Here is a 25,970-nt window from a genome sequence, read left to right as displayed (position 1 = left end):
TTTATAGACACTTTCAGTTCTCCAAAGTGACTGTTCTGTTTTATCTTCCCACTAACAGTGTATGAAAATTCAAGTTATTTCACATTCTCACCACTTAGCATTTATTTTTTCTTTGTCAATTTAGCCATTCTGTACTTGATCTTAGCCAAAAGGCCAAGAAGCGATAATTTCAGTGATTTTAATTTGCGATGATTTTAATTTGCATTCTCCTAATGATTAATAAAATGGAGCACCATTTCATGTATTTATTGGGTACCTAGATAGTGTTTTTTAAAGTGCCTGTTCAAGTCTTTTGCACATTTTTCTTTTGGGCAATATTGGCCTTTTTCTCATTGATATTTTAGGTTTTTAGAATTATATACTGTATATGAGTTCTTTGTTAGATATATATATTGCCAATACCTTCTCTGTAGATTGCTTTTTGATCTTAGTGGTGATTTTTGATGAATAGAAATTCTTAATTTTGATGTAGTCCAATTTATAGATAGATATTCCTTTAGGATTATAGCTTTTTGTGTCATGTTTATGAAATTTTCGCCTACCCTAACGTCAGGTTACTCACTTATATTTTCTTCACTTTTAGATCTGTAATCAGTCTTGAATTTGTTTTTACGATTGGTATGAGATATGGGTCAAAACTCATTATTTTCAACGTGGTTATACAATTGACCCAGCACCATTTATTGAAAAGAACAATTTCTTTAGAAAATTGAAGTATTGCTTTTGTTTTTGATCAAGTTGACTGTGTGCGTGTGTGTGTACACAAACAATACAAAAGTATGTAAAGAAAAAAAGTGAACTTCCTTCTGAAAATGTGAAAATGACTTAATGTTGTAAATGGCTTGATTTGAATTGTTTTAACAGCTATAAGAAGAATCATGCTTTTTTTCTTCAAGTGGAGTAACAGTAAATATGTTACACAACTTTTTTTTTAAACTCAGATACTTCAGGCATTCTCTGTACTGTAAATACTTTGCTTCATTCTTTGATACATATTTAGCATTTTATAGTATGGATGGACATTAATTTTTTTATAATTGTTGTGACAAATATTTTGGAGTTCTCCATTTTCCCCCCATTTTGTGTAAATGCTTCAGAAATCGTCTGTGTCTGTTCTATTGTATTTTTTGTTTCTGTAAGGTAGAGTTCTAGAAGTGAAATTATTTGTTAAGGAGTATGCGCATTTTAAATTCAGAATGATGTTGGCCAGGTTTTCTCTAGAAAGGATATACCAATTTGTAGTTCTGACCAATAGTTTTTGAAAGTACTCTTTTTCTATACACCTGCCAATACTGGATGTTACTAGTCTCTTCTTTTTTTTTTTTGAGACTGAGTCTTTCTCTGTCACCTAGGTTGGTGTGCAGTGGCATGATCTCGGCTCACTGCAACCTCTGCCTCCTGGGTTCAAGTGGTTCTCTTGCCTCAACCTCCCAAGTTGCTGGGATTACAGGGACTTGCCACCACACCTGGCTAATTTGTGTATTTTTGGTAGAGACGAAATGGCGTTCATCAGGCTGGTCTTTTTTTTTTTTTTTTTTTTGAGACATAGTCTTGCTCTGTTGCCATGCTGTAGTGCAATGGCGCTATCTCGGTTCACTGCAACCCCCTGGGTTCAAGTGATTCCCCTGCCTCAGCCTCCTGAGTAGCTGGGACTATAGGTGTGTGCCACCACACCTGGCTAATTTTTTGTATTTTAGTAGAGACAGGGTTTTACCGTGTTGGTCAGGATGGTCTCGATCTCATGACTTGGTGATCCGCCCACCTTGGCCTCCCAAAGTGCTGAGATTACTGGTGTCAGCCATCACACCTGGCTAGGATGTTACTAATCTTTTACACTTTAGTCCAAGCTTGTTCCATCTGCAACCCGTGGGCCACGTACGGCCCAGGACGGCTTTGGATAGGGCCCATCACAAATTCGTAAACTTTCTTAAAACTGTGAGTTTTTTTGTGATTTTTCTTTATAAACTCATCAGCTATTGTTAGTGTATTTTAGGTGTGACCCAAGACAGTTCTTCCATTGTGGCCCAGGAAAGCCAAAAGATTGAACAGCCTTGGTTTAGTCCATCCGATAAGCAAAAAGTCTGATATTACTATTTGCATGTTTCTTGAGCTTCTTTGAGAATGAGTAGCTTTTCACATATTTTCTATGTGGTCTTCTCATTATTACTTTGTTTACCCATTTTGAAGATAGCTGTCCCAGTTGCTTTGTACAACTTTACCCAAAAGTAAGCTTGATAGTTTAAACCAAGGATTATTCAATGCTGGCCAGTTATCCAGAAACCAAGTCAGAACAATCAGTTTATTGAGATTTTAAGATTTTTCTTAAATTTTGTTTCTTTCCTATACCACTCTCTACCTTTGGTCGCAAAATACTTGATCTGAACTAGACTGAGTATAAGGTTTTATTCTGAGTGTAACTGGGGCAAAGGTAGGTCGTAATTCAAGATAATGAGATCACTCTTAGGGAAAAGCCTACTCATTGCTTACATTACTGCCCTAGTAAAGCATTGCAAATCCTGAATCAGTTTTGAAATTGACTGTCTGGAAAATTGATTCTTTGAAATTGCCCCATCTGGAGCAGTAGTTCTCAGGTGTGGCTGGCAGGGGGTCAGGAGGTGGGAGAGTGTCACAGAATTTCCAGGAGGCAAGTGTAGTTTGCAAAACCATCTATTAGTACCACAACTTAATATACATTTGGAAAATGTAGAAAAGACCTGTTAATACATATTTTAGAAAATAAGATTAGTAGGATGTCTCAGCAGGAATATCCGGAAGACACAGAAATGCAGTCATACAGTGTAGAGAAAGGAGACGATATTTTTGTATTTCTTAAAGTTGAGTATTACACAGTTGAGAAATACTCTTATAATCAGCCATATACTTAACACAGATTCCCTAACAAATTACCCCCTCCCCAAATAACCATATAAATAATCAAGCAATATAAACTGAGAGAACTGGGTCTCTAAGAAACAGTTTATAAAGTCTGTCAGTTCATTAATGACTGTCCAGATTCATTCCCTGAAACACAAACTCCAGTTCTTCCCGAATAATGAGCTGTTGTCACGGTTCCAGTCCCAGAGTTGGCAGAAGTCCTGCTAACCTTAGCTTACCCGCTCTCATTTCTCATTTATATCATGTCCTATTTATTTCAGCCAACAAGATAAAAATTACTTCCTAGCCCTCAGTGACATGGCTCCATAAATCCCCAACATAAACAAGTGGCAAAGCAGACAAACCAAAAGAGCCAATTCATTAACATTAGTGAATTCATGGCAGCCTGAGTGCAAGCGGCCAAGTTATTAGTCTGCTTCAGAAAGTCATTCCACAAATGTTTATGGAGTGTCTTTTTGCCAGGCTGGGTGTGAGAGATGTAGCCCATGCCCTGTGGGCTCTGGCAGGACTCTCTAATTTATGCATCTCCTCTTACCTTTCCATGGAAATTGAACTCCAGAACCAGACAGGGAGCAGAGTCTCAATCACCCTTCCTTGAGAAACCTTTCACCTCAGGTTATCTGCCCTGAGTTTCTACTTTGTTACAGTGGTAAATAAAATCTCTTTAAGGTTTAGTTGCCATTTGAAATATTTAGCAGATTTCAACATGGATTTGTGGTTTCTCCTTCAGTGTTGTTAACTTTTCACCTGATGCGTGTATATGGTCGTTTTGAATTATATCTGGTTTCTATGCCGCTGTTCGGCTCACTCCTCCCTCATCATTAGCATTGCACCTAAATAAGAAGGTGGATAACTGCCATTCTTTTTTTTTAATAGGGAGTCTTGCTCTGTTGCCCAGGCTGGAGTGCAGTGGCGCAATCTCGGCCCACTGCAACCTCTTCCTCCCAGGTTCAAGAGATTCTCCTGCCTCAGCCTCCTGAAGTAGCTGGGATTATAGTAGTCCACCATCACGCCTGGCTGATTTTTGTATTTTTAGTAGAGACAAGGTTTCACCATGTTGGCCAGGCTGGTCTTGAACCCCTGACCTCAGGTGATCCACCCACCTTGGCCTCCCAAAGTACTGGGATTACAGGTGTGAGCCACCACACCTGGCCAACAGCCTCCTTTCCTAAATTGGACAGTATCTGTATTAATTCTTTTCTACAGAGTTGAGACTTTTAAGGGAGTCTTGGTTTGTAGTATTCCTCTCTCCCAGTAGCTCTTTTAAAAGTCGTTTCACATTACATTCACTGTCGTGAGTCCATTTCTCTTTTTTCTGAAGTGCCATGTAAATGCATGTGTGGATATTCTAGTGCTGTTTTATATACCTGGACCTGTGTATATTTACTCCGTCTATCATGCTCTTCTCTCCCATGAAAATATGTATCTTTTTTCTAATCCTTACAGCAAAGCAATATTCTGTTCCTTCTTACGGTATTTTACACCCCTATTGTGTCCTTAAAGTCCCTGGTACTCTTAAGTAATCTCACCAAGTCTAGGCATTATAAGCCAAAAACTATTTTACTCTTTCCTTAGTTCCTAGTGAATCTAGTTAGTGTGGCGGTTCTTTCCAGAGTTCTCTAGGTTTCCTTTATTCCTGCTGTTCTGTGTGTATGCACGTGAAGTGTGTAGGCAACATATTCTGATGTCAGAATTTTTTCTTCTACCTTTTCACCTCAGTCCCCTTAGGAGATTGGAAATTATCATGGACTCAGACTGAGAGAGAGGCATTATGGGTTTCCTGGGCTCCTTAGCAAAGAGGAGAACATTACCGGTTGAGGAACACATGTCACATGCAGGTGGATTGGAATATGTTTTTATTATTTTATTTTATTTTTTGAGACAGGGTCTTACTTTGTCCCCAGCTGGGAGTGAGGTGGCACAGTCATGGCTCACTGCAGCCTCAACCTTCTGGGCTCAGGTGGTCTTCCCACCTCAGCCTCCTAAGCAGCTGGGGCCACCGGCATGTGCCATCATGGCTGGCTAATTTTTCTATTTTTTGTAGAGCTGGGTTTTGCCGTGTTGCGCAGGCTGGCCTTGATCTCTCCTAAGCTCAAGCAGTCTACTCGCTTCGGCCTCCCAAAGTGCTGGGGTTACAGGCATGAGCCACCATGTCCAGCTGGAACGTGTTTTGAGACTGATTTGGAGAAATATGCCCCCCTAACCATGGGTCTTTGTTTGAACTGTACTGACAAAAACACTATAGACTGGTGGCTTAGACAATAAACACTTACTTCTTACAGTTCTGGAGGCTGGTAGTCTGAGATCAGGGTGCCATCATGGTTGGCTTGTTGATGAAGGTCCTCTTACTGCTTCGTAGCCAGCCATTTTCTCATATCCTCATCTGCTAGAGAAAAGAGAGAGGAAGCAAGCCCTTTCGTGTTTCTTCTTTTAAGGGCACTAATCCCATTTATGAGGGCTTTACCCTCATGACCTAATTACCTCCAAAGGCCCCACCTCCTAATACCATCGTACTGGGGGTTAAGATTTTAATATATGGCTGTGTGCTGTGGCTCACAGCTGTAATCCCAGCACTTTGGGAGGTTGAGGTGTGAGGATCATTTGATCCCAGGAATTGGAGAACAGCCTGGGCAACATAGTTAGACCCTGTATTTACAAAAAAATTTAAAAAGTAGCCAGGCATGGTAGCATATGCCTGTAGCCCCAGCTACTTGGGATGCTGAGATGGGAGGATTGCTTGAGCCTAGGTGGTTGAGGCTCAGATGAGCTGTGATTGCATCACTGTACTCCAGCCTGAGTGACAGAGACCCTGAATCAAAAATAAAAAAGAAAAAAAAGGATTTTAATATATGAAATTTGGAGGAACGCAAACACTGAGTCCATAACACTATGGAAATTTGCTTATTAATGATGACTTTTGGGTTTAAGGCAGTTGCTTTGTAATGAGGCATAAAAAATGTCACTGCTATGAATTAGTAGATAGAACATATCTTAATGTGGGTTGATGTATTTTGTGATTTTGTCAGTTCTTGGACAATTATTTATGTACTTTTCAGAAAGAAGCACAGTGTTTTTGATTAAGGTAACTTTATTTTCTGAGTGTTATCTACAAAGATTCCTTTAGGAACTATTGTGATCCATCATTATTAGCCTACGTGCTTGAGCGCCTAGAACTTGTGGCGTTTTTTCTGTGGTGATGATGACATGGGACCACTCCGTGCCTGGCACATATGGTGAAAAACATGCTCCTGTCTCAGAGTCAACTTCAGAGCTCTTGATGAGCTGTAAAGCTTTGTAAGCTCTGACTTCCCTGCTGCCTCTCTCACATTCGTCTCACTTCACACCATCCACAATGGCCTCATTGCAGTTCTTGGACACAGTTCCACTCCACCAGGGCACAGTGCATAGCAGTGCAGTTCCACTCCACCTTAGGGCATTTGCTCTTTCTTCTTCTCTTCCAGACTGCTGCATGGTGGCCTCCCTTGTTCCTTTCAAGTTTTGTCTATGTGAAACCTCTTAGAAGATTCCTTTCCTAACCATTCTTTTAGATACAACTCTAGTTCCTTGCCCTGTTTGATTCTTCTTTGTAGCACTCATCTCAACCTGATCTTTTATGTAGCTCTTTTTTATTGTCTCTACTGCAGTATAAGCTTCAGGAAGGTGAGGCTTTGGCTATTTCCATCATTGCTATGTTCTCAGGGCCTAGAACAGTGGCTGTTACATAATAGGTACTCTATAAATATTTGTTGAATGAATGAATATTTGGATGAATGAGTGAATGCATGCCTACATATATAGTGGCTGTAGAACAGCAGTGCAGTCTAGTTCCAGAGTAACATCTCAGATGGAGGAACACAACTCAAACAGAAATGTTGACATTTACTCTCTTTTCTCTCAGATGTGCAGTCGTGACTCAAGTTCTTAGCCCACAGCAGGCCATATTAAAATTGTTTAGTACTCCAGACTCAAACTGGGTGCCACTAATCCCTCTGACCAAGGAGGACACTCTCTTCTGTGCCATCCCATTGCTGCCATCTTATGCTCTTGGTCCCCGTCTTTCTCCTTGAAGTGTTTGGTCCTGTACTACTGTTCAAAGCATATCTCATGTCCTGGGAGAGGGTAATAATTGTTCTCTTCAGGGCTCTTGTCCTTCGTTTGGGTGGGAACAGGCAAAGGAAAATGGTGTAAAATGGTTGTCCATGCTGGTCAAGAAGCTAAGTCCAAAGAGAAGGCAGAAGCATGTGGACCCCGCGTTAATGCCCACGTGAAATAGATGTCTTTGGTTCATCAAGTACTAGATTAATTGGCTTTTTCCAAGGTACTTGAATGATGCCTTTTGTTATTTTTATCCCTGTACTTGATGCTATATGTTTCTGTAGGCCTCAGAACACTTGGTATTTTTTCCATGTACTAACTCCATAATGATCTTCTGTGATATTAGCACGGGCTCTTTAGCTCTGTTCATCATAGCAGGTGCAGCACATTAGCACCAAAAAATTAGACCATAATGCAACAATAGCTTATTGAAGACATCCATAAATGTCTCATAAAAGCTTAGAATTTCCTTAAGACAGTAACATCACTTCTAAAGAGCTTTCATCTGTTACCTCAGAAAGAATGATAAAATATTTAAGACATAACATGGTTCTGTATATCATAAACTATGGTTCTTTATGCTAGGTGGCTTTAAATTTATTTACATAGGCACCTTTTTTATATTCACACCTCACAAATGGAGCCTTTTATCATTTATAATGTTGTTGTTGCCAATTTAGTAAATGAGATGGTTTACGAGCACTGTTCATCAATGAAACAAATGGCTTTCGTATTATTTGGCACCTGGTTAAACAGTGTAAATGTTAAATTACCTTTTTGTACGTGCTCTTTTCCTTCATTGTCCTGTTTTTTCCTTATTCAGTTGTTGATTTGCTGTAAGTTGAGTAGCCTTATTTTTTCCCCTTCTCTCTACTCCCACTCCCACCCAAGACGGAGGAAAGGAAGTGCTGTCGATGCACCAGATTCTCCTGTACTTGTTACGGTGCAGCAAAGCCCTGGTGCCTGAGGAGGAGATTGCCAACATGCTTCAGTGGGAGGAGCTGGAATGGCAGAAATATGCAGAAGAATGTAAAGGCATGATTGTTACTAACCCTGGGACGGTATGTTCTGGTGTCTGTATATTCAGAGACTGAAGCACCTTCTTTTCCAGATCTGAATGTTTCATGAAAACAGTAACAGCATATTTTGAAAGTTTTAGGTACTCACTGCTTCTTGTTCTTTGATAATTTTTCCTTTAAATATTTAGTAAATAAGAAAATATTACAATTTAGGCATATTTGGTAGTAAAATCATCTAATTTAGAAATTTATTCTACCTGAAGATAGGTACAGTTTTAAGGCTTTTGATGCATGTTGCAGTTTGCTTTCTAGAAGGGCTGTAAAATTTGTACTCTGGAAGCATATGAGAGTACCCATATCTTCATGCTAGTTATACTAAGAGAATTTGATGGGCAGCGGGGTGGGGGCATGGGCGGGAATCTACTTAGTTCAGTTTTATATTTATTTTGATTTCTAAATGTTTATTGCCCATTCTTGTTTTCTTTTGATAATTGCCTATTAATATCCTTTTTCTGATCTTTTTTGTAGTATTCTTTTTTATTGATCCTCCACCATAATTATTATAAATATTTTCCATTTTTTCAGGTGCTTCTTAAGTGTTTTGTTTTCAAATGAGCTTTTAATGTTCACTTTTTTTTAAGTAAAAAAGTGAACATTAAAAGGAGATAATTAAAAGAAAACTAATTCTTATATAAAAACATAGCATTTTCTTTATATCAGACAATTTTTTTCCTCTAAAATCGTGTGTTTCATAAAGAATTATATATTGGCATCTTACAAGGATTACATTTTATAGAAATGGAGAATTAAAATATTTCCATGAAAAGAGGTGGAATAATCTATTTAACAAAGCTGTTGCTTTCTAAAATGCTGCCAATTGCTTAATAGCTTTGATTCATAAACTGAAAACTCTGGATCCACTTTTTGTAGCGTGACAGTAACATCTGCACAAACAAAATGTTATTTGCAAATAAAACATTCTAGCTAGTATGGATTTGATTCTTTTAAGCAAATCCAGAAAGTAAAATTGTTTAATAAAAATATGCTTAAACATAAAACTTGTTTAAAATCAGAAAAATCACATAATTTTTACTGTTATACTGTGAAGCCACATAATTATTGAAGTAACTTTAAAAGAAATATGTAAGTAATAACCCTATCAGAGTAGGACTGTGAGTTCTGTTTTTCTTCTTAAAACAGTTGCATTTCTTGAGATTCCCTCTGTCACTTTTTGTGCTGAGTCAGAGGATGGGGTGATGGTGGTGGGAGATGTCCATTTTCAGCTGGGTGGTTCCACCTGGAGAGTTCCGTGTTCTGCAGCAGACACTGGGGGAGCATGTTCACCCTGGGCTTCCTTCCATGGTATAGTTACGTTTTCCTGAAATCGAGAATCAGTTGGAGAGTTTTAAAAAAACTTAAGGATACCCTGGCTGACCCAACTCCATATGTTCCAGGTAGTGAGGCCCAGTTTTGTAGTTAAAAAAAAAAAAATCCTCAAACAGTTTGATTTTTCTCATTGCTTATTTTTGAGCCAGTGGCATAGATGAAGTTTATGATCACCACGATCATCATTCAACTAGTTTGTTGAGGGACTGTTATATGAGCCAGGTGCTAGTGGAATTATATATCAGGTTGGTTCAAAAATAGTTGTGGTTTCTGCCATTACTTTTTACTGTAATTAAAAGTAATTTAATTACTTTTAATGTCAGAAACCGCAACTACTTTTGCACCAACATAATGCATGATGCTTGCCCAGGTGAAAACCCAAAGGCCACTAACATATGAAAGGAGTCTTTGATGAATGGTTGAACTAATGGACCCATCAGGAAAGCCTCTCATTTTAGGAGAGATCACTGGGCTAGATTTGCCAGGAGTGCTTCCTAAATAGTCAGATCTCTGAGGAATTGAAAAATTATAGAAATTATTGGCATGATTAACTGTGCATACTTGAGATGCTGTAAAGCCAGTATTGAAAATCTGAAGTCAGGCCTAGTCAGTATGAAAGATTTATATTGGAAGTTTCAGTGTCAGGCTTAGGAATGTGTTGAAGTTAATTCTTTTATAGTATTTATCTAAAGATATGCTTAAAGGAGGAAGAAAATCTGAGAAGTCAGTATTATGAAAACATCCTACTGAGAAGTGTGGAAGTTGCTCACATGACAAAGTAGACATGACACTACCTTTCATCCTCTGTAGGACTTGCTTTGAAAGATTGCTTAATGGCAAGAATACTGGGAAATTTATTAAATTTTTCAAGCCATTATGTTCACATTAAATACTTTATTGCTGCAGAACTTAAAAGAATTAATCTTCCTGCCTAAGCACTTTGACTCTGCCAGGGAATACTTTAGTCATTAGCAAGAATGTTTTTTATTCTTACACAAAGATGGTATAATAAATGTTATAGGTGTGGCCAAAGTCTAGAATTTATTTCATTTCCTGTTCCCCCAATCCCTGCCATAAATTTAGAGAACTATAGATACTTTAAATTACTGTTTTCTCTGTTGGTACCATAGCATGGTGCTTAAAATCATGGAAATATGAATAATTCAATAGCATTCTATTGTACAGTTCCCCTTTAAAAAATATATCCTGCTGTTTGGTTGTATGAAATAATGAAAGCAATTCTTTGACCTTAAATAGCACATTGCTACTGTTGATGGACATTTAAATAATTTTATATTAGTTACATGTGAATAAAATATTTTCTATTTTCAAATTTTGAGAGCAGAGACCAACTTTTTGAGAAACTAGTAAAATTTTGCTTATTAAATGACACTTAAATATTCTTTAAAAACTTAAGTTTGAGTTTTTTTTTTTTTTTGAGACAGAGTCTCGCTCTGTTGCCCAGGCTGGAGTGCAGTGGCACGACCTTGGCTCATCACAACCTCTGCCTCCCAGATTCAAGTGATTCTCCTGCCTCAGCCTCTCGAGTAGCTGGGACTACAGGCATGTGCCACCATGCCCGGCTAATTTTTGTATTTTTAGTAGAGACAGGGTTTCACTGTGTTGGCCAGGCTGGTCTTGAACTCCTGACCTTGTAATCTGCCTGCCTTGGCTTCCGAAAGTTTTGAGTTTTTTCAGTAATGTGGATGAATTCACCCAAGTCTGTTCCCTTTGTCACCTCATTGGGTATTTGTCAGATGGCTGGCTGATATCACTGTTAGTTGTTGGGCGTTGTTGTGGGACAGAATGTAGATTATTGGCTTCTGTATGAATCTGTTTTATAGCCTTAGCCTCCAAAGCAACTGAGCCACAGACTCTACAGTGTGCTAGTAAAAACTGAGTCTCTAATTGAGACTGTCCTGAGAGTTGATTATAAGCAAGGAGGTTGCTGAAACCTATCCTCTGTCATTTTACCATCTTTTCATAAATGTAAGTTTTCAAGATGAAAGCCATTTCACAAACGATCCAGAAAGAATGAGCCATTAAATTCTTCCTTTATTAGACATGAAGAAAAAAATACTAGGCTCTCTGTTAAAATACACAAATGCCCTACATGGACATAATAAGAGAAGCTTAACTATTTGGACTTTGTACCACTATATTTTCTAACTTAAAAGTGTAGAATTGAAGGAATACATAAGATCCACTGAGAACAAGTTGAGGAAAAAACTTAAAAATAGAGGCATCTGTCTGTGTATCCTGAAATGTGAAATTAAAGCGGAACAGGCTCTGCCTGTGATGTGGAATCCTTCCCCTGTGCCTTCGCAGAGGTTAAGGAAAAGTTATATCAGATGAGATGTCCTTTTAAAAGTTTAATTTTTAAAGGTTTTTATGTGGACTGCGAAAAAGGACAAAATCATTGTTCATTATGCCAAATGGCGTTGGCTCACTTACAGGGATGGCATTACAGTTTTTATATTGTATAGCTTCTATAATTAAAGGGTTTTAAATGACCTTTTCCCTTTGGGGACAAGGCTTTCCTAGAAAAAAGTTCGATTAATTCCTTCCATGCTTAGGGTAAAGTCAATACGTAAAGACTTCTTATGGGAATAAATGGCTTTGATTTTTCTCTCTAGAAACCAAGCTCTGTCCGTATCGATCAACTGGATCGTGAACAGTTCAACCCTGATGTGATTACTTTTCCGATTATCGTCCACTTTGGGATACGCCCTGCACAGTTGAGTTATGCAGGAGACCCACAGTAAGATATTTCTCGGTGTTTGTCTTAGCCAATTTCACCTTCTACTAACAGCCAAACTAGCAGAGAAATACCCTTTAGTGGATGTTTCCTTTTTACAAATTAAGACCTGAAATGAGCCATGTTTCCAGTTTAGGTTACCACATGAAACAATTTTGGTAGCTCCCAAAGAATTTTTTTCTCTACATATTCGAGTGCAAGAAACTATTATTCAATAGAATATTTTTGGCAAACTTAGTCAACATAAGTCCTTGTATGTTTTTAAACTTTAAGGAACTTTTTCTTTATTCATCCTTATAATAATAATAATTATTATTATTTTTTACTTTTTCAGTGCCCTCTAGAGGAAAGTAGCACATATGGGTTCCTAGCACTGCTGAATTTATGCAGAGTTCCCTTTCTGGGGGCATCTTAAGAGCTCAAGATCACATGCAAAGTCAAGGGTTGTACTGGAAGTAGGAGCCCTGACTTCTGACTCTTAGAATTGACATAACTTTCCACATTTGGATTTTTCCAACTGACATGTTAGTGTTTTCTGGGAGAAGATTTAGTATGTATGGGAATGGAGATGGTACCATTACACTGTTAAGGACTGTTTGGATTTCCTACCTTGCTAAACACACAAACAGCTTCCTGACTTAATTTTTTTTTTTTTTTTTTTTTTAAAAAGGATTCACAGTGGGAGAAAAGGGCATGGGAGATTTTCATTTCATAAATATAGTTCTGGCTGACATATATTATAAGAGGCTAAAGGGTTTTGTTCTTTTTTTCCCCCTTTGGATAAAAGTATGAAGCAGTGAACCAGGTACTGTGTAAGTACTTCTTTTTTTCCTCCATTCTCTAAAAAAAAAAAAAAAAGGAGAGGCCCAGCTAAGGGCAAGAAAAGAGCAATTTTAATATGACAGAAAATCTTTGGAAAAGTCCTTCTTGTCAGAAAAATGTTAGTAGAATGTGATTAGGCTCTCGTGGACTCTCAGATGGCAGGACTGTGAATTGATAAAGGACTGCATATTCTCTTCATTTCCAGGATAGTTTCACGGTATCCTTTAGACTGGTCTGGGTTATACCTTACTTGGCTGCAACAAATATGCTTATGTTGTCGGGTAAATACAAATTGGCGTACACCATTAGTCTTTTCCCCTCTCCAGTGGAAAAATGAAAAAGCTATGTAGCTTGGGTGTTGGCGCAAGTGGAGTTCTCTATTCTAATACTCTTCAACTCTTATATTTGGTATAAGTAGTTCAGCAACTGATAGTCTCCCTGTTAAGGCAAGGGTCTTTTTTTCAACAAATATGAGAAAGCATATATTTAAATAAAATCTGTTATTTTCAAGAGATAACAGTGAGAAACAGGATGATTCCATTGGTTGAAGTGTTTTTGTGCATCTTTGGAATTCTTTCCAGAGATTCGTTCATATAGTCACACTTTGTTTCCAACCAAAATAAGCAATAAACAACTTAATGACAAGGTTCCAGTTAACTCTTGTCCATCCTGCTCCTCAGCCTCAAAGCCATAGCCTTCCTTAGAATGACAGCTTTCTGCCATCAAGAATAATCAAAAGAATGTAGTACATGATTTGAAGAGGCCTCTTAAAGTAACTGATTTTGATGTACCTTAAGTTCACCTTCTGTTTACCTGAGATGTCTGCCTATCCTTTTCCTTAGGTACCAAAAACTGTGGAAGAGTTATGTGAAACTTCGCCACCTCCTAGCAAATAGTCCCAAAGTCAAACAAACTGACAAACAGAAGCTGGCACAGAGGGAGGTCTGTATCAAACCCCGTTCCTTGGTGATTAATGATGATGTACTTCAGGTTTATTTCACAATTGTTGTATCACACTATACTTCTGGTATAAGATGAAAAAATATTTTTTAAAAATCGTACGTTACCCTCCTCCCCACATTATTATATAAATTGATTTTAAAAAATGTTTTAGTATTTAAGGAAGCCTTTTTACCCCTGTGTTAGTCTGTTTTGCGTTACTGTAAAGGAATACCTGAGACTGGGTAATTTATAAAGAAAAGAGGTTTATTTGGCACACGTTTCTTTCTACAGGCTGTACAAGAAGCATGGCACCAGCATTTGCTTGGTTTCTGGGGAGGCCTCAAGATGCTTTTAGTCATGGTAGAAGGTAGATGGGGAGCAGGGACGTTCTATGACAGAAGAGGGAGGAGGGGGAGGTCCCAGATTCTCCTTAACAAGCAGATCTCACGTGAACTCATTACCATGGGGAAGGCACCAAGCCATTCATGAGGGATCCACCCACAACCCAAAAACCTTCCGTTAGACCCCATCTCTCACATTGGGTATCATATTTCAATGTGAAATTTAAAGGGGCCAAAACATCCTAAGTATATCAACCCCTAAAATGCCAGTCTCTTAATGGATTATTACTATTGGGAATCAGACATATCTTTTATAGATATTAAAGCTTAAATTTGTTGAATCAGCCTTTTATTTTTAATTTGGTTGCACATTATACAACATTGGGTTTTACTCAGATTTCTTGGTCTTAAAGTTGGAAAAGATTGTCTTTCGTAGGTCTGCCAGTTGAGTAGAGTAAACTTATTTTGTAAGGTTTCATATCCCAAATTCCATATTTCCTTACTAATGGGTAGTATCATCCCTGGAATCCAGGATAACTTATGTTTTACTTTTAGTTTTAAGAATAAATGGTTTCAGTATCAACATAGATTTTTGTCTCAGGGAGGTTTTATTCTGATGGGGTTGTGTAAGAGCAAGGCTTTGCAGCTGGAAAAAGTGTTTGAATTCTGGCTTTGTCACTTACTGTGATTTAGGCCAGTTGGCTTCCTTATAAAGGAGGGAACTAAGGTTGAGAGGCTGACTGAAATGTTCCCCTGTTGGTGCACTCAAGAGAAAGGTAGTTGCATGGCCTTCTGAAATATGCCATTTAATGGGCCTCTTGTGGTATTTGGCTTGTAAAAGGAACTTAATCAATAGTAGGGGCGGGGATGGTTCCTGTTGTTATTATGAATTCCTATGAGATTTTGATTCAATTGCATGCTTACAAGTATACAATTATTTTTATAATTATTGGAAGGGCCGTGAAAGGGAAGAGTTAGTTCCTGATCATGTCTCACAGGTGGCGTTTTGGATCCTAGTCTTTTTTCATATAAAATATGCCCTTACAGCAAGGGTTTTTATAAGGGGTTTGCAAGTTAGAAGGCAACTTTTAGAATTATGTGGGTTTCAGGTTAATTTACTGATTGTCTTTCTTTTTTCTTTTTTTATTTTTTATTTTTACTGATTGTCTTTCTTAGATGTAAATACTTAACATAAGGCATGATAAGAATTTTACATGCTGATTTCAAATCCAAAACCACATTTTGCTTCCTTTATCAATGCAAGGGCATATTTTGTTCGAACATATCAGGATGGTAGATTTGGTTTAGATTTTTTCTTATCTAGTGATAAGAAAAGCTGCCTTATATACCCCAAGAAATGCTGCCTTATACCCCAAGCTTTGGGCATTCCAGCCTCAATTTTAAAGAAAATACTGTAATCTTGTATGAAGAGGTTTTAGTATCTGAATGTAAGGGTAATATTAAATGAATCCAACTCATTTTCTAATGCTTGATGTTTGGCTTACTATTGCCTTTTAGCAGTTGTGTTACTCATCATAATGAATTCTTTTCTAGGAAGCACTCCAAAAAATACGACAGAAGAATACAATGAGGCGAGAAGTAACAGTGGAGCTAAGTAGCCAAGGATTCTGGAAAACTGGCATCCGTTCTGATGTCTGTCAGGTGGGGACACTTCTGAGGACACAGTTAGGCCCATACTTTTCTTCCTTTAAAGCAAATCTGGCAGTGAGGGTTTCTGAATTGAGAATGCTCTGTAGAACTTATTACCTTGAGGCTAAATGGAATACCAACTATAAATTGTTTATTATTATTTGGATTTTGTTTTCATTGTCTGTTTTGATGCTGGGGTGTGTGTGTGTTGTGTTTGTGTGTGCTGGGGTGGGGAGAAGCTTATTTAGTAGCGTTCAATTCAGTCTCTTCTGTTTGCATGAAGGTAAGTCTATCTTCTCATGCATCTGCTCGTGCATCTGCTTATTTGTAGCACATGCATAGGTGCTTGCACAAAAGAGATAATCCAGCAGCCATACAAGCAAACTCCGGAAGTGTATGTTTTCTAGACTGATGACTCAAATTTATATTGCAATTTATATTGCAGAGAACTGAAGGCATTAATGAACAGAATCAGTATATACTTCATATTTGAACCAAATGATAATATATTTTCCTTGGGTGAACTCAATAGAGTAACGTTTCAGCTACATGTAACTGACTGACTAATAAGCATTTCTGTTTTTCCTGTGGGTGGAATTTATATGTGATTAAAGATCTCCCAAACCAACATATTCTGTTTTTTTTCACTTGATTCTTTTGTCACAATTGATATTGGATGAGGTCCATGAGAATTACAGTAAAGGAAATGAGTACTCAGGCTGCGGTGAGGTAATGCGGTTTGCTGTGCTCAGCCTTTTGGAAGAATACTTTCGGGCTTCCATTTATCTGTTTTGACGGTGGCCTGTGTTGCAGTAAGTTCAGGCAGCTTACTCTTAGTGTTTATTTCATCATAATGAAATTTTAAAAAAAATCGGTATTGACATTTAACTGTTATATTGAATAGCAGGGTTTAAAAGTATTGCTACACAATTTATTTACTAAGTAATGTCCAAAGCTAACTATTTTTGCATTAAGATGAACTGCTATTGGTGTAATATTGCCAAATAGTTTGAGTAATCATCTACAGTGGTAGCCAGCTTTTCACCAGGTCCACAGTTATTTTACCGATTGACAACTATCTTAGGACTGTCAGTACTTTCAGATGGATATTTTACTTCCATTGATTGTCTCTCATGGCCATTTGAAGCCATATCACCCAGTTTTTCTGTTTGCTAGTGTTTCCCCAAAACCAATGTAATGTCATCCTAAGGTAGACATCATCAGAACAGTGAGCAGAATGCTAGACAGTTAGCCCCATATCTGGTGATCTCAGTGATAAGTCGGAGTTGTTTGTCTCAGAGATCATAAAATTGTTGAGCATTAAGAACTAGAAGGCACCTTCCAGACCTTCTAGTTAGTGGTTTTGAACTTGTGTTTTTGGTTACCTTCAAAATATTTTTTTCATACAAAAGCCTTCTAGAGCCTTTATTTATAGAAATATAAAGATTAACTGCCTGATTGACTAGTGGGAGATGGGAGTGGAGAGAGTACCCTGTTTTACTTGATTTCTCCCCCACCCCCTGTAGCAGTCCCTAAGACCTCTGAATACAGTATCTTTTTTTTTCTTTTTGTAAAACAAATAAGAATGCTGAATCATCTGTTCCAATACAGTTTTGTGTTCTTCAGCTGTATCACAAAAGTCTTCCTCTACCCTCAGCTAGAGGAGTAAGTGATCTCGTCCCTTGCTGTGTGATATGCTATATTCTGTTTCGAGTTTGGTAGGCAAAAAGACTCAGTCAGTTTTCTTGCCTAACTGATGGAAGAAGAGGGATCCTGATTAAACCCCTGCAAAAGTGAATGCTTTATGATCTAATAATCATTCCTCCTTCTGTAGAACTCTCACTCTTCCAAAGAGAACTGCCATCTGTCTAGAATCCATGCTTCCATTCTCTGGTCCTCCTAATGGAAGTCTTTTTAAGATTTTGATAAAATTACCCTTATATGTAAATGACTTGATAAAGAATGTAAATTGTTGCCTATGAGTTCATATACTGAATACAGAAGGAATTGCTTTATGGTTTGTAAAGAAATATGTCTGCATATAAATGAATGAAAATGAGCCAACAAGCTACCTGAGAAGTCCACAGAAGCGGAAGAGAAAGAAATCTTAGTACAGTTGGCAATATGGGGGCTGAGAGTGGACTATTAAAACCTAAAAACCCCCGTGCTTCAGTGCAATAGTTCCTTACACACCAAAATGAAATTCTCCTGGAGGTATTCTGTAACTTTCAAGCTTAGATGGATAGATGAAATATCTGTTTATTTTGACGTATTAAATATTATTTCACCATTAGTGAATATTCTTGGGGTTGTGAAAATAAATTGTTACCTGCATTGAGTTTAAAAGATCAACATATGGAAATTTGGAGGTGTTTGTCAACTCATTCATTACACAGGAGCAACCTAGTTCAAAGTTTAAATACCCCCCCCCAAAAAAAAACAACAAAAAACCCTACAGTAAGGTTTAGGGGAAAATGGCAAAAATAAATTAGTGTAGTTGACTTTTGGCTCAAAATAAGTATTTTTTCAACAAATATTTTCATTATATTTATTTATACCTTTCCTTGTTCCAGAGTGGCTTTAAAGTGGTAACTCTTTATGAATGTGGGAATAAATAAATCTCTGTCTATGCAAAGCGATGGGCTCCATGGTGAAGCCTTCATGTGAGTCATTTGAAACTCCCCTGATTCTTTTCACTGAGCTTTCACTTAGTTTGTCCTATTGCATCTCCCACTAGTCAATCAGGCAGTTATTATTCATCTTTTTACAAGTCTTCCTTTCTACTGGTACATCTTACAGAAAACCTTTGACAAGTATAGAACCTTCTGGGTACATTTTAACTAAGAGTTTTTGCCACAGATGATAATTTAGTTCTTCCTGGAATTTTTATCTTTTAAAATTCTCAGGTATTTTACATGCATCACACAAAGGTTCTGAATAATTGCCCCTCAATTCCCGATGTTTGCCATACATTTTGTTTGAAATTTTTTAACCTTGAAATTCCTTCAGTGAACAATGAAGGCAGCAAAGCCATTCCCTGTAGTTTTCTTGTAAAAAAATCAGACAAAATGTCTTATCATGTAGCATTAATGACCAAACATCTATGAATATATTTTAGAGGCTGTTTTAGTCTTATTTTTAGGATAAGGTAGTCTTTTTACATCCTTAATAAATGTTAAAGTCCAGTGCATATTTGCCTACTCACAAGTCATATATGTTAACATTTTTTATTGTTTACTTGGCCTTTACTTCGTTTTTAATGTAAAGATTTTAATGATGTTTAATAAAACCTGTAATTTTTTGAGGCACGCACCAACAGTGTTTTTGTTGTTGCTTTTTACAAGTAGTGTTGACTGTGGCTTGCAATAATATTTAATTTCTTATACTAGAAAAAATGTTTTCTTTTGGTGTGTTTTCCTCACATAAGCCAGTAGCACATCATAATGCAGTTTAAAACATCCAAAATAAAAGCATTTAGTATTTTTGGTAATAAAGAATAAGAATCTAATTGACTGGGAAGTAGCAGCTAAGTGAATTTATACACCAAATAATCATAGGATTATTCAAAGTCTTTGAATAGATAGGCTCATATTTAATTTTTAGCAAAAGAAAGGATTTCTTTAAAATCTTTGGTAGTTTTTCCCTGTATTTGGTAGTTCATTGATATAGAACCTATCAATTTTTAGTAATAATTGCTAGTAGGTTGCTGGTAAAAGCCTTGAGATGCTATCTGGTGGCTGTAGGAGATGAAACCGTTGTGATGAATCTGGCGTGGAGTGATCTCAGTACCATGTTCCTCTGGAAGTACATTTTCTCCAACCAGAGAAGTTACCAAGGATTGTTAGGAGATTAGAAAATTCTACCTGGTGCCCCAGCCAGGTGCTATAACCCGTAATTGTGTGTGACCTGAATGTGGACCTATCACCATGTTTGTAGAGAAATTGTTGAAGGATTTTCTCTGTTGCTACTTGTTAGAGTGAATTCTGGGTAATGTGGAAGAAGAAGGAATCAAAACCTGAGTCAAAAAAATTCAGCATAATGACTCAGAAGCGGAAGAAGAGCAACATGCTGCAGTAGGACCTGTATTTTAAGAATAGGGTTTCACACACCGAGGTTGAATTGGTATCTTCTGTAGAGGGAGACGCCTGGACCCTATACCATACTGAGAAGGTGGTCCCTGGAAATTAATAAACTGACTCAGAAGACATCAAAAATGGAGCAAAGAATTTGTACCATCACAGTGGCATCACCAGTAGGAGGTTCATGCCAAATGGGGGGACATTGTTAACTTCTTAAGGGAAAAAAAAGGAAGCACAGGTGCCTGGAGAACTGTTGGCCTTTGAGGAAAGCTGAGTCGTGGTGGTTGGTATTTATATTGAGTGGGCAGAGAACTGTATTTGAACTCATTAATGAATATGCTGTCTTCCTAGAGTGACTATCTGGAATGGGATGGAAGGCTGCCATGCATTGTCAAACTGTCTGATTCTCTTCCTCAGTGATTTGTCAGGCAATGACTCAACAGTGAAAAGTAACATCTCTAGGGATTCAGAGACTTTGGACAGCAAGTTGAAGGATGTATTTTCTAAATTAGATCTTGTCGGGTGGAAAGGAAGAATGTCTGAGAGGGAAATGGCTTCATAGTTAGCAAAGGAATTTTGAGTTTAGTCTGTATGAGATACTTGATTTTTTTTTTTTTTTTTTGAGATGGAATTTTGCTCTGTCGCCCAGGTTGGAGTGTAGTGACATGATCTTGGCTCACTGCAACGTCTGCCTCCTGGGTTCAAGCAATTCTCTGCCTCAGCTTCCCAAGTAGTTGGGATTATAGGTGTTGGCCACCATGCTCGGCTAATTTTTTTCTGTATTTTTAGTAGAGATGGGATTTCATCATATTGGCCAGACTCGTCTTAAACTCCTGGCCTCGTGATCCACCTGCCTCGAAAAATGCTGAGACTACAATGTAAGCTACAGCGCTGGGCAAGATACTTGATTTTTAAATTGGAGCTATAGTGCTGCTTGTGAGGAAAGGAAAAATTTGTTTAAAGGCTAACCGGCCTGACGGAGAATTAATAAGTATTTTACACACACACACACACACACACACACACACACACACACACACACACACACACGGTTTCTTTTTAGAGATGGGGATCTTGCTGTGTTACCCAGGCTGGAATTAGGCTGGAATGCAGTGGCTATTCACAGGTGCAATAATAGTGCACTCTGGCCTTGTTGGCTTGGACTCCTGGGCTCAATCAACCCTCCTGCCGCAGCCTCCTGTAGCTGGAACTGCAGGTGCATGCCACCTCATGTGGCTAGTATTATATTTTATTAGGAATAATTTAAAACATACAAGATGAAAGAGAAAAGTATGATTAACTCCATGAACTATCACTTAGCTTTGACTGTTATCAAAAGCATTTCTGTAATATCATCAAATGCCTAGTCAGTGTTTACATTTTTTGCATTATCGATTAAATTTATTTTAGTATGTTTGAATTTGGGTCCATGTGAGATCTATACATTGTGATTAGTTGATGTTGTTGAAATCTCCTTAATCTGTAGGTTCTCATTCCATGTCTCCTTTTTTTTCCCGCTTGCAAACATTTGTTGTTGAAGAAATTGGATCATGTGTCCTGTAGAGTTCCTACAGTGTAGTCTGAGTTTTGCTGATTGCAACTTTCTGGTGTCATTTACCAGGTGCTTCTTCCCTTTGTGTTTCCTATAAATTGGTAGTTAGATCTAAAACTGCACTGTTCAGTACCACTGGCTGCATGTGGCTATTTACATTTAAATTAATTAAAGTTAAATGAAAGTAAAAATTCTGCCTCTCAGTTGACTTCACCACACTTTGAGTGCTCAGTAGACACGTGGCCACTGCCTACTGTAATAGCACAGATAGTAGACTATTTCCATCATCATAGAGTGTTCTGTTCAACAGCACTGACCAGATTTAAGTTCAGTTTTTTGCAAGGTATTTTCATAACTGGTGGTGAGGACTCTCTTTATTTGTATGTGACATTATAGGTCATTGATGGATCGTTACTTAGAGCCAGTAATTAATTAGGGTCTGCCAAAATGATATTCTATTTCTGTCTTCATATATAACTTAAAATATTTTTTAAAAAGGATCTTTTCCTCATCAAATATTTGATTACCCTGAGATACAGATCCTATTGGACAGCACCAAAAGTTACTCATTTGATTTATTCCATAATACACAACTAGTAGTCCCAGAATGACAATTTAACAGCACCACAACCAATAGGGTGATAGAAAATAGTTGCTCATTTGTTTGGGAGTACAGATGGTCCTTGACTTACAATGGGGTTACATCCCAGTAAACCCATAAATCCAGAGTAAGTTGAAAATTTCATGTTGAATTTTCAGTATATGATGAGTTTTTTTTTTTTATTATTTATTTTGAGACAGAGTTTCATTCTTGTTGCACAGGCTGGAGTGCAATGGCATGATCTCAGCTCACTGCAACCTCTGCCTCCTGTGTTCAAGCGTTTCTTCTGCCTCAGCCTCCCGAGTAGCTGGGATTACAGGCATGCACCACCACACTTGGCTAATTTTGTATTTTTATTAGAGACAGGGTTTCTCCTTGTTGGTCAGGCTGGTCTCGAGCTCCCAATTTCCGGTGATCCGCCCACCTCGGCCTCCCAAAGTGCTGGGATTGCAGGGGTTTGCCACCGTGCCTGGCCTATGATGGGTTTATTGGGACATAGCCTATCATCAGTCAAGGAACATACTGAATTAATATTGCTTACATGTCATTATAAAGTCAAAAAATTAGAAGTCTTACCATTGTAAATTGGGGACTGTCTATTCCTTTTTTGTCCTTGATTATCTATAGCTGTATCTCACTGGGGATTTACACTCGATATTCTGTTGCTCGTGGTTATGCCACAAACTGGATACACAGAATTCATTTGTTTTATTTTACTTTTGATTTTAAGGGTTCCATTCATTGACTGACTGATTGAGGTAGGGTCTTGCTGTGTCACGTAGGCTGGAGTACAGTGCACTGAGATCACGCCTCACTACAGCCTTGAACTTCTAGGCTCAATCCATTCTCCCACCTCAGCCTCCCAAGTAGCTGGGACCACAGGCATGTGCCACCATTCCTAGCTAACTTTTCTATTTTTTCGTAGAGACAGGATCTTGCTTTGTTGCCCAGGCTGGTCTCAAATGCCTAGCTTCAAGTGATCCTCCTGCCTCAGCACCCCAGAGTGCTGGGATTACAGACATAAGCCACTGTGCCTGGCCTAGGTTCCTTTTTTTTTTTGAGATGGCATTTTACTCTTGTTGCCCAGGCTGGAGTACAATGGCGCGATCTTGGCTCACTGCAACCTCCGTCTCCCAGGTTCAAGTGATTCTCTTGCCTCATCCTCCCGTGTAGCTGGGATCACAGGAGCGTGCCACAACGCCTGGCTAATTTTTTGTATTTTTAGTAGAGACAAGGTTTCACTGTGTTAGCCGGGATGCTCTTGATCTCCTAACCTCCTGATCCACCTGCTTCGACCTCCCAAAATGCTGGGATTACAGGCATGAACCACCATGCCTGGCTGATTCCTTTTAAAAATTAAATATTGTTTTATAATTATGTAAAATACTTACATGACTCTGCAGTCTGAGTTACAGAGCCAAGTGTATATTTTTTTAAAAATCTAATTTCTATCTCTGTTCCTTGTATCCTTTCTTGCCACCCATCCCCTACAGGTAACTAACTGTCTTTTAAAGATATCTTGATCTGGCCACACACACTGTGGCTACGCCTGTAATCCCAGCATTTTGGGAGGCTGAGGCGGGCAGATCACCTGAGGTCAGGAATTGAAGACCATCCTGGCCAACAAGGTGAAACCCCGTCTGTACTAAAAATACAAAAAATTAGCCAGGAGTGGTGGTATATGCCTGTAGTCCCCGCTACTCGGGATGCTGAGGCAGGAGAATCGCTTGAACCCAGGAGGGAGAGGTTATAGTGAGTTGAGATGGCACCACTGCATTCCAACCTGGGAAACAAAGTGAGACTCCATGTCAAAAAAAAAAAAAAGGCTTAATTTCTTATTTTTATATAAGCAAATATATATGTATTTTTGTATGTTTTCCTCTTTCTTGTATGAATGGTGGTATCGTAAACACACTTTTTTCTACTGAGATTTTCTTCACTTAACAATGTGTCTGGGCCAGGTGTGATGACTCAGACCTGAAATTCCAGTGCTTTAGGAGGCCAAGGCAGGAGGACTGCAAACTTAACCAGATGTGGTGGTGCACACCTAAAGTCCTAGCCACTCAGGATGCTGATGTGGGAGGACCACTTGAGCCCAGGAGTTTGGGGCTGCAGTAAGCTATGACTGCACCACTGTATTCCAGCCTGGGTGACAGAGTGAAACCACATCTCTAAAAAAACAAAACAAAAGAAAACAAAACAACAACAACAAAAACATGTGTCTGGGAGATCACTCCATAGTACTATATAGAGCTTGTTGATATATTTGGCTTTCTAACAGTTTTATGTTAGTGGTTACTATGAAATCCATTATATTGGCTTTGTTTTTTCCTCTTCATATCTCTCTTTGTATTTAGGAAGCTTGTATTTTTATTCTAATGGTTACCTTTATACTGACAACTTTATAAATAATTAAATTTCTTCCTTACCTCTTTGTGTGTGTGTGTATGTGTGTGTGTGTGTGTGTGTGTGTATCTTGTCTTTTAGTAAAAATAGCTTATCTCTGCTTCTTTCCAAAATCTCTCTCACCTGGTATCTAATTTGAAGTGATATCTTTTGTTGCAAGTTAATAAGACAGACAGCAAGTTCATTCTACTCTTTATATATTTCTTATTCTCCCCTCGTTTTCTCATGGTTGTACTAATCAATGTTAGAATGTTTAATTATTTCTTATATTGACTCACTTGTGATTATCTACAGATAAAAATATATTTGCAGGTAATCACCAGATCATATGTCATCATCAATCTCCCACCTTCTGTTTTTTTGTTTGTCTGAAGCTCATTTTCTAAAACATTCCTCAAGAAGCACTTATAGAAACAATGGTCCTTGAGTTTCTGCATGTTCCTCATAGTTTGCCTGTGGCCTTTATTTTAAGGGTCAGTTTGGCTGGATATAAAATCTGTGGATCACATTTTCTTTACTTTAATATTTTAAATATGTTCTCATTGTTTTCTGACATAAAACATTGCTGTCAAAAGTATAGTAACAATATGGTTGGGTACAGTGGCTCACGACTGTAATCCCAGCATGTTAGGAGGCCAAGGCAAGTGCATCACCGGAGCTCAGGAGTTTGACACTAGCCTGGACAACGTGGCAAAACCCTGTCTCTACAAAAAATACAAAAAATTAGCTGGGTATGGTGGTGCACACTGGTGGTCCCAGCTACTTGGCAGGCCGAGGTGGGAGGATCACTTGAGCCTGGGAGATGGAGGATGCAGTGAGCCAAGATCATGCCACTGTACTCCAAACTGGGTAACAAAGTGAGATTCCATCTCAAAAAAAGAAAAAAAAAAGTGTGATAACAATGAGTTAAAGTGACTTGGGCCTTTTGTCTGAGTACCTAAAGGATTTTTTCTTTTTCTTTAGAAATCAATAGTTTACTAGAATAAGTCTCAGGTCTTTTCAGTTAATTTTTTTCGGGTATGCTGTGTACCCTTACAGTATATACTTCTAACTGTCAGGAAAGTTTTCTTTTTCTTATATTACACATTTCATTATTTTCTATTATTTTGATTTTTAAAGTACTCCACTTATATGCATCTTATATTTTCTTTGGGGGTCTGGGTCTATCATGTTCTCTTGAATTATTCATTCAAGAAGTAGTAATTACTTCTTGGATCTTATATCTTATATAAGATTATATATAAGATATATTTTTATCGCTGTGAAAACAACAGGAGGAGGAGCTCCAGAACCATGAAAAACTATCCTGGCTTATGCCCCCTTTCTAAAAGCACAGGAAAATAGTTCATTATTTTACTTAATTTTTAACTTTCTTAAAGAGCAACAGAAAAGAATCATGATCAAATCCCAGTCAAAGATTTTCT

General features: G+C 38.0%; 1 protein-coding gene across 4 annotated transcripts in view; it reads left to right on the top strand.

The window, feature by feature from the left end:
* DROSHA (drosha ribonuclease III) overlaps positions 1 to 25,970 on the top strand; it is a 134,970-nt gene that overhangs the window by 53,735 nt on the left and 55,265 nt on the right. For 3 of the 4 annotated variants that reach the window (XM_064375908.1, XM_064375905.1, XM_064375906.1), the window contains 4 exons: positions 7,882 to 8,051; positions 12,032 to 12,156; positions 13,818 to 13,917; positions 15,813 to 15,920. In XM_064375908.1, the coding sequence (XP_064231978.1) occupies positions 7,882 to 8,051; positions 12,032 to 12,156; positions 13,818 to 13,917; positions 15,813 to 15,920 (503 nt within the window). The remainder of the gene's footprint in view (positions 1 to 7,881; positions 8,052 to 12,031; positions 12,157 to 13,817; positions 13,918 to 15,812; positions 15,921 to 25,970) is intronic. The other variant, XM_064375907.1, reaches the window with a different exon arrangement.

This window comes from Aotus nancymaae, unplaced genomic scaffold (assembly GCF_030222135.1).
Source record: "Aotus nancymaae isolate 86718 unplaced genomic scaffold, 86718_ANA_hifiasm-v0.15.2.pri h1tg000014l, whole genome shotgun sequence".
In the NCBI taxonomy this organism is placed as follows: Eukaryota; Metazoa; Chordata; class Mammalia; order Primates; family Aotidae; genus Aotus; species Aotus nancymaae.
This window is presented reverse-complemented; position numbering and strand designations above follow the sequence as displayed.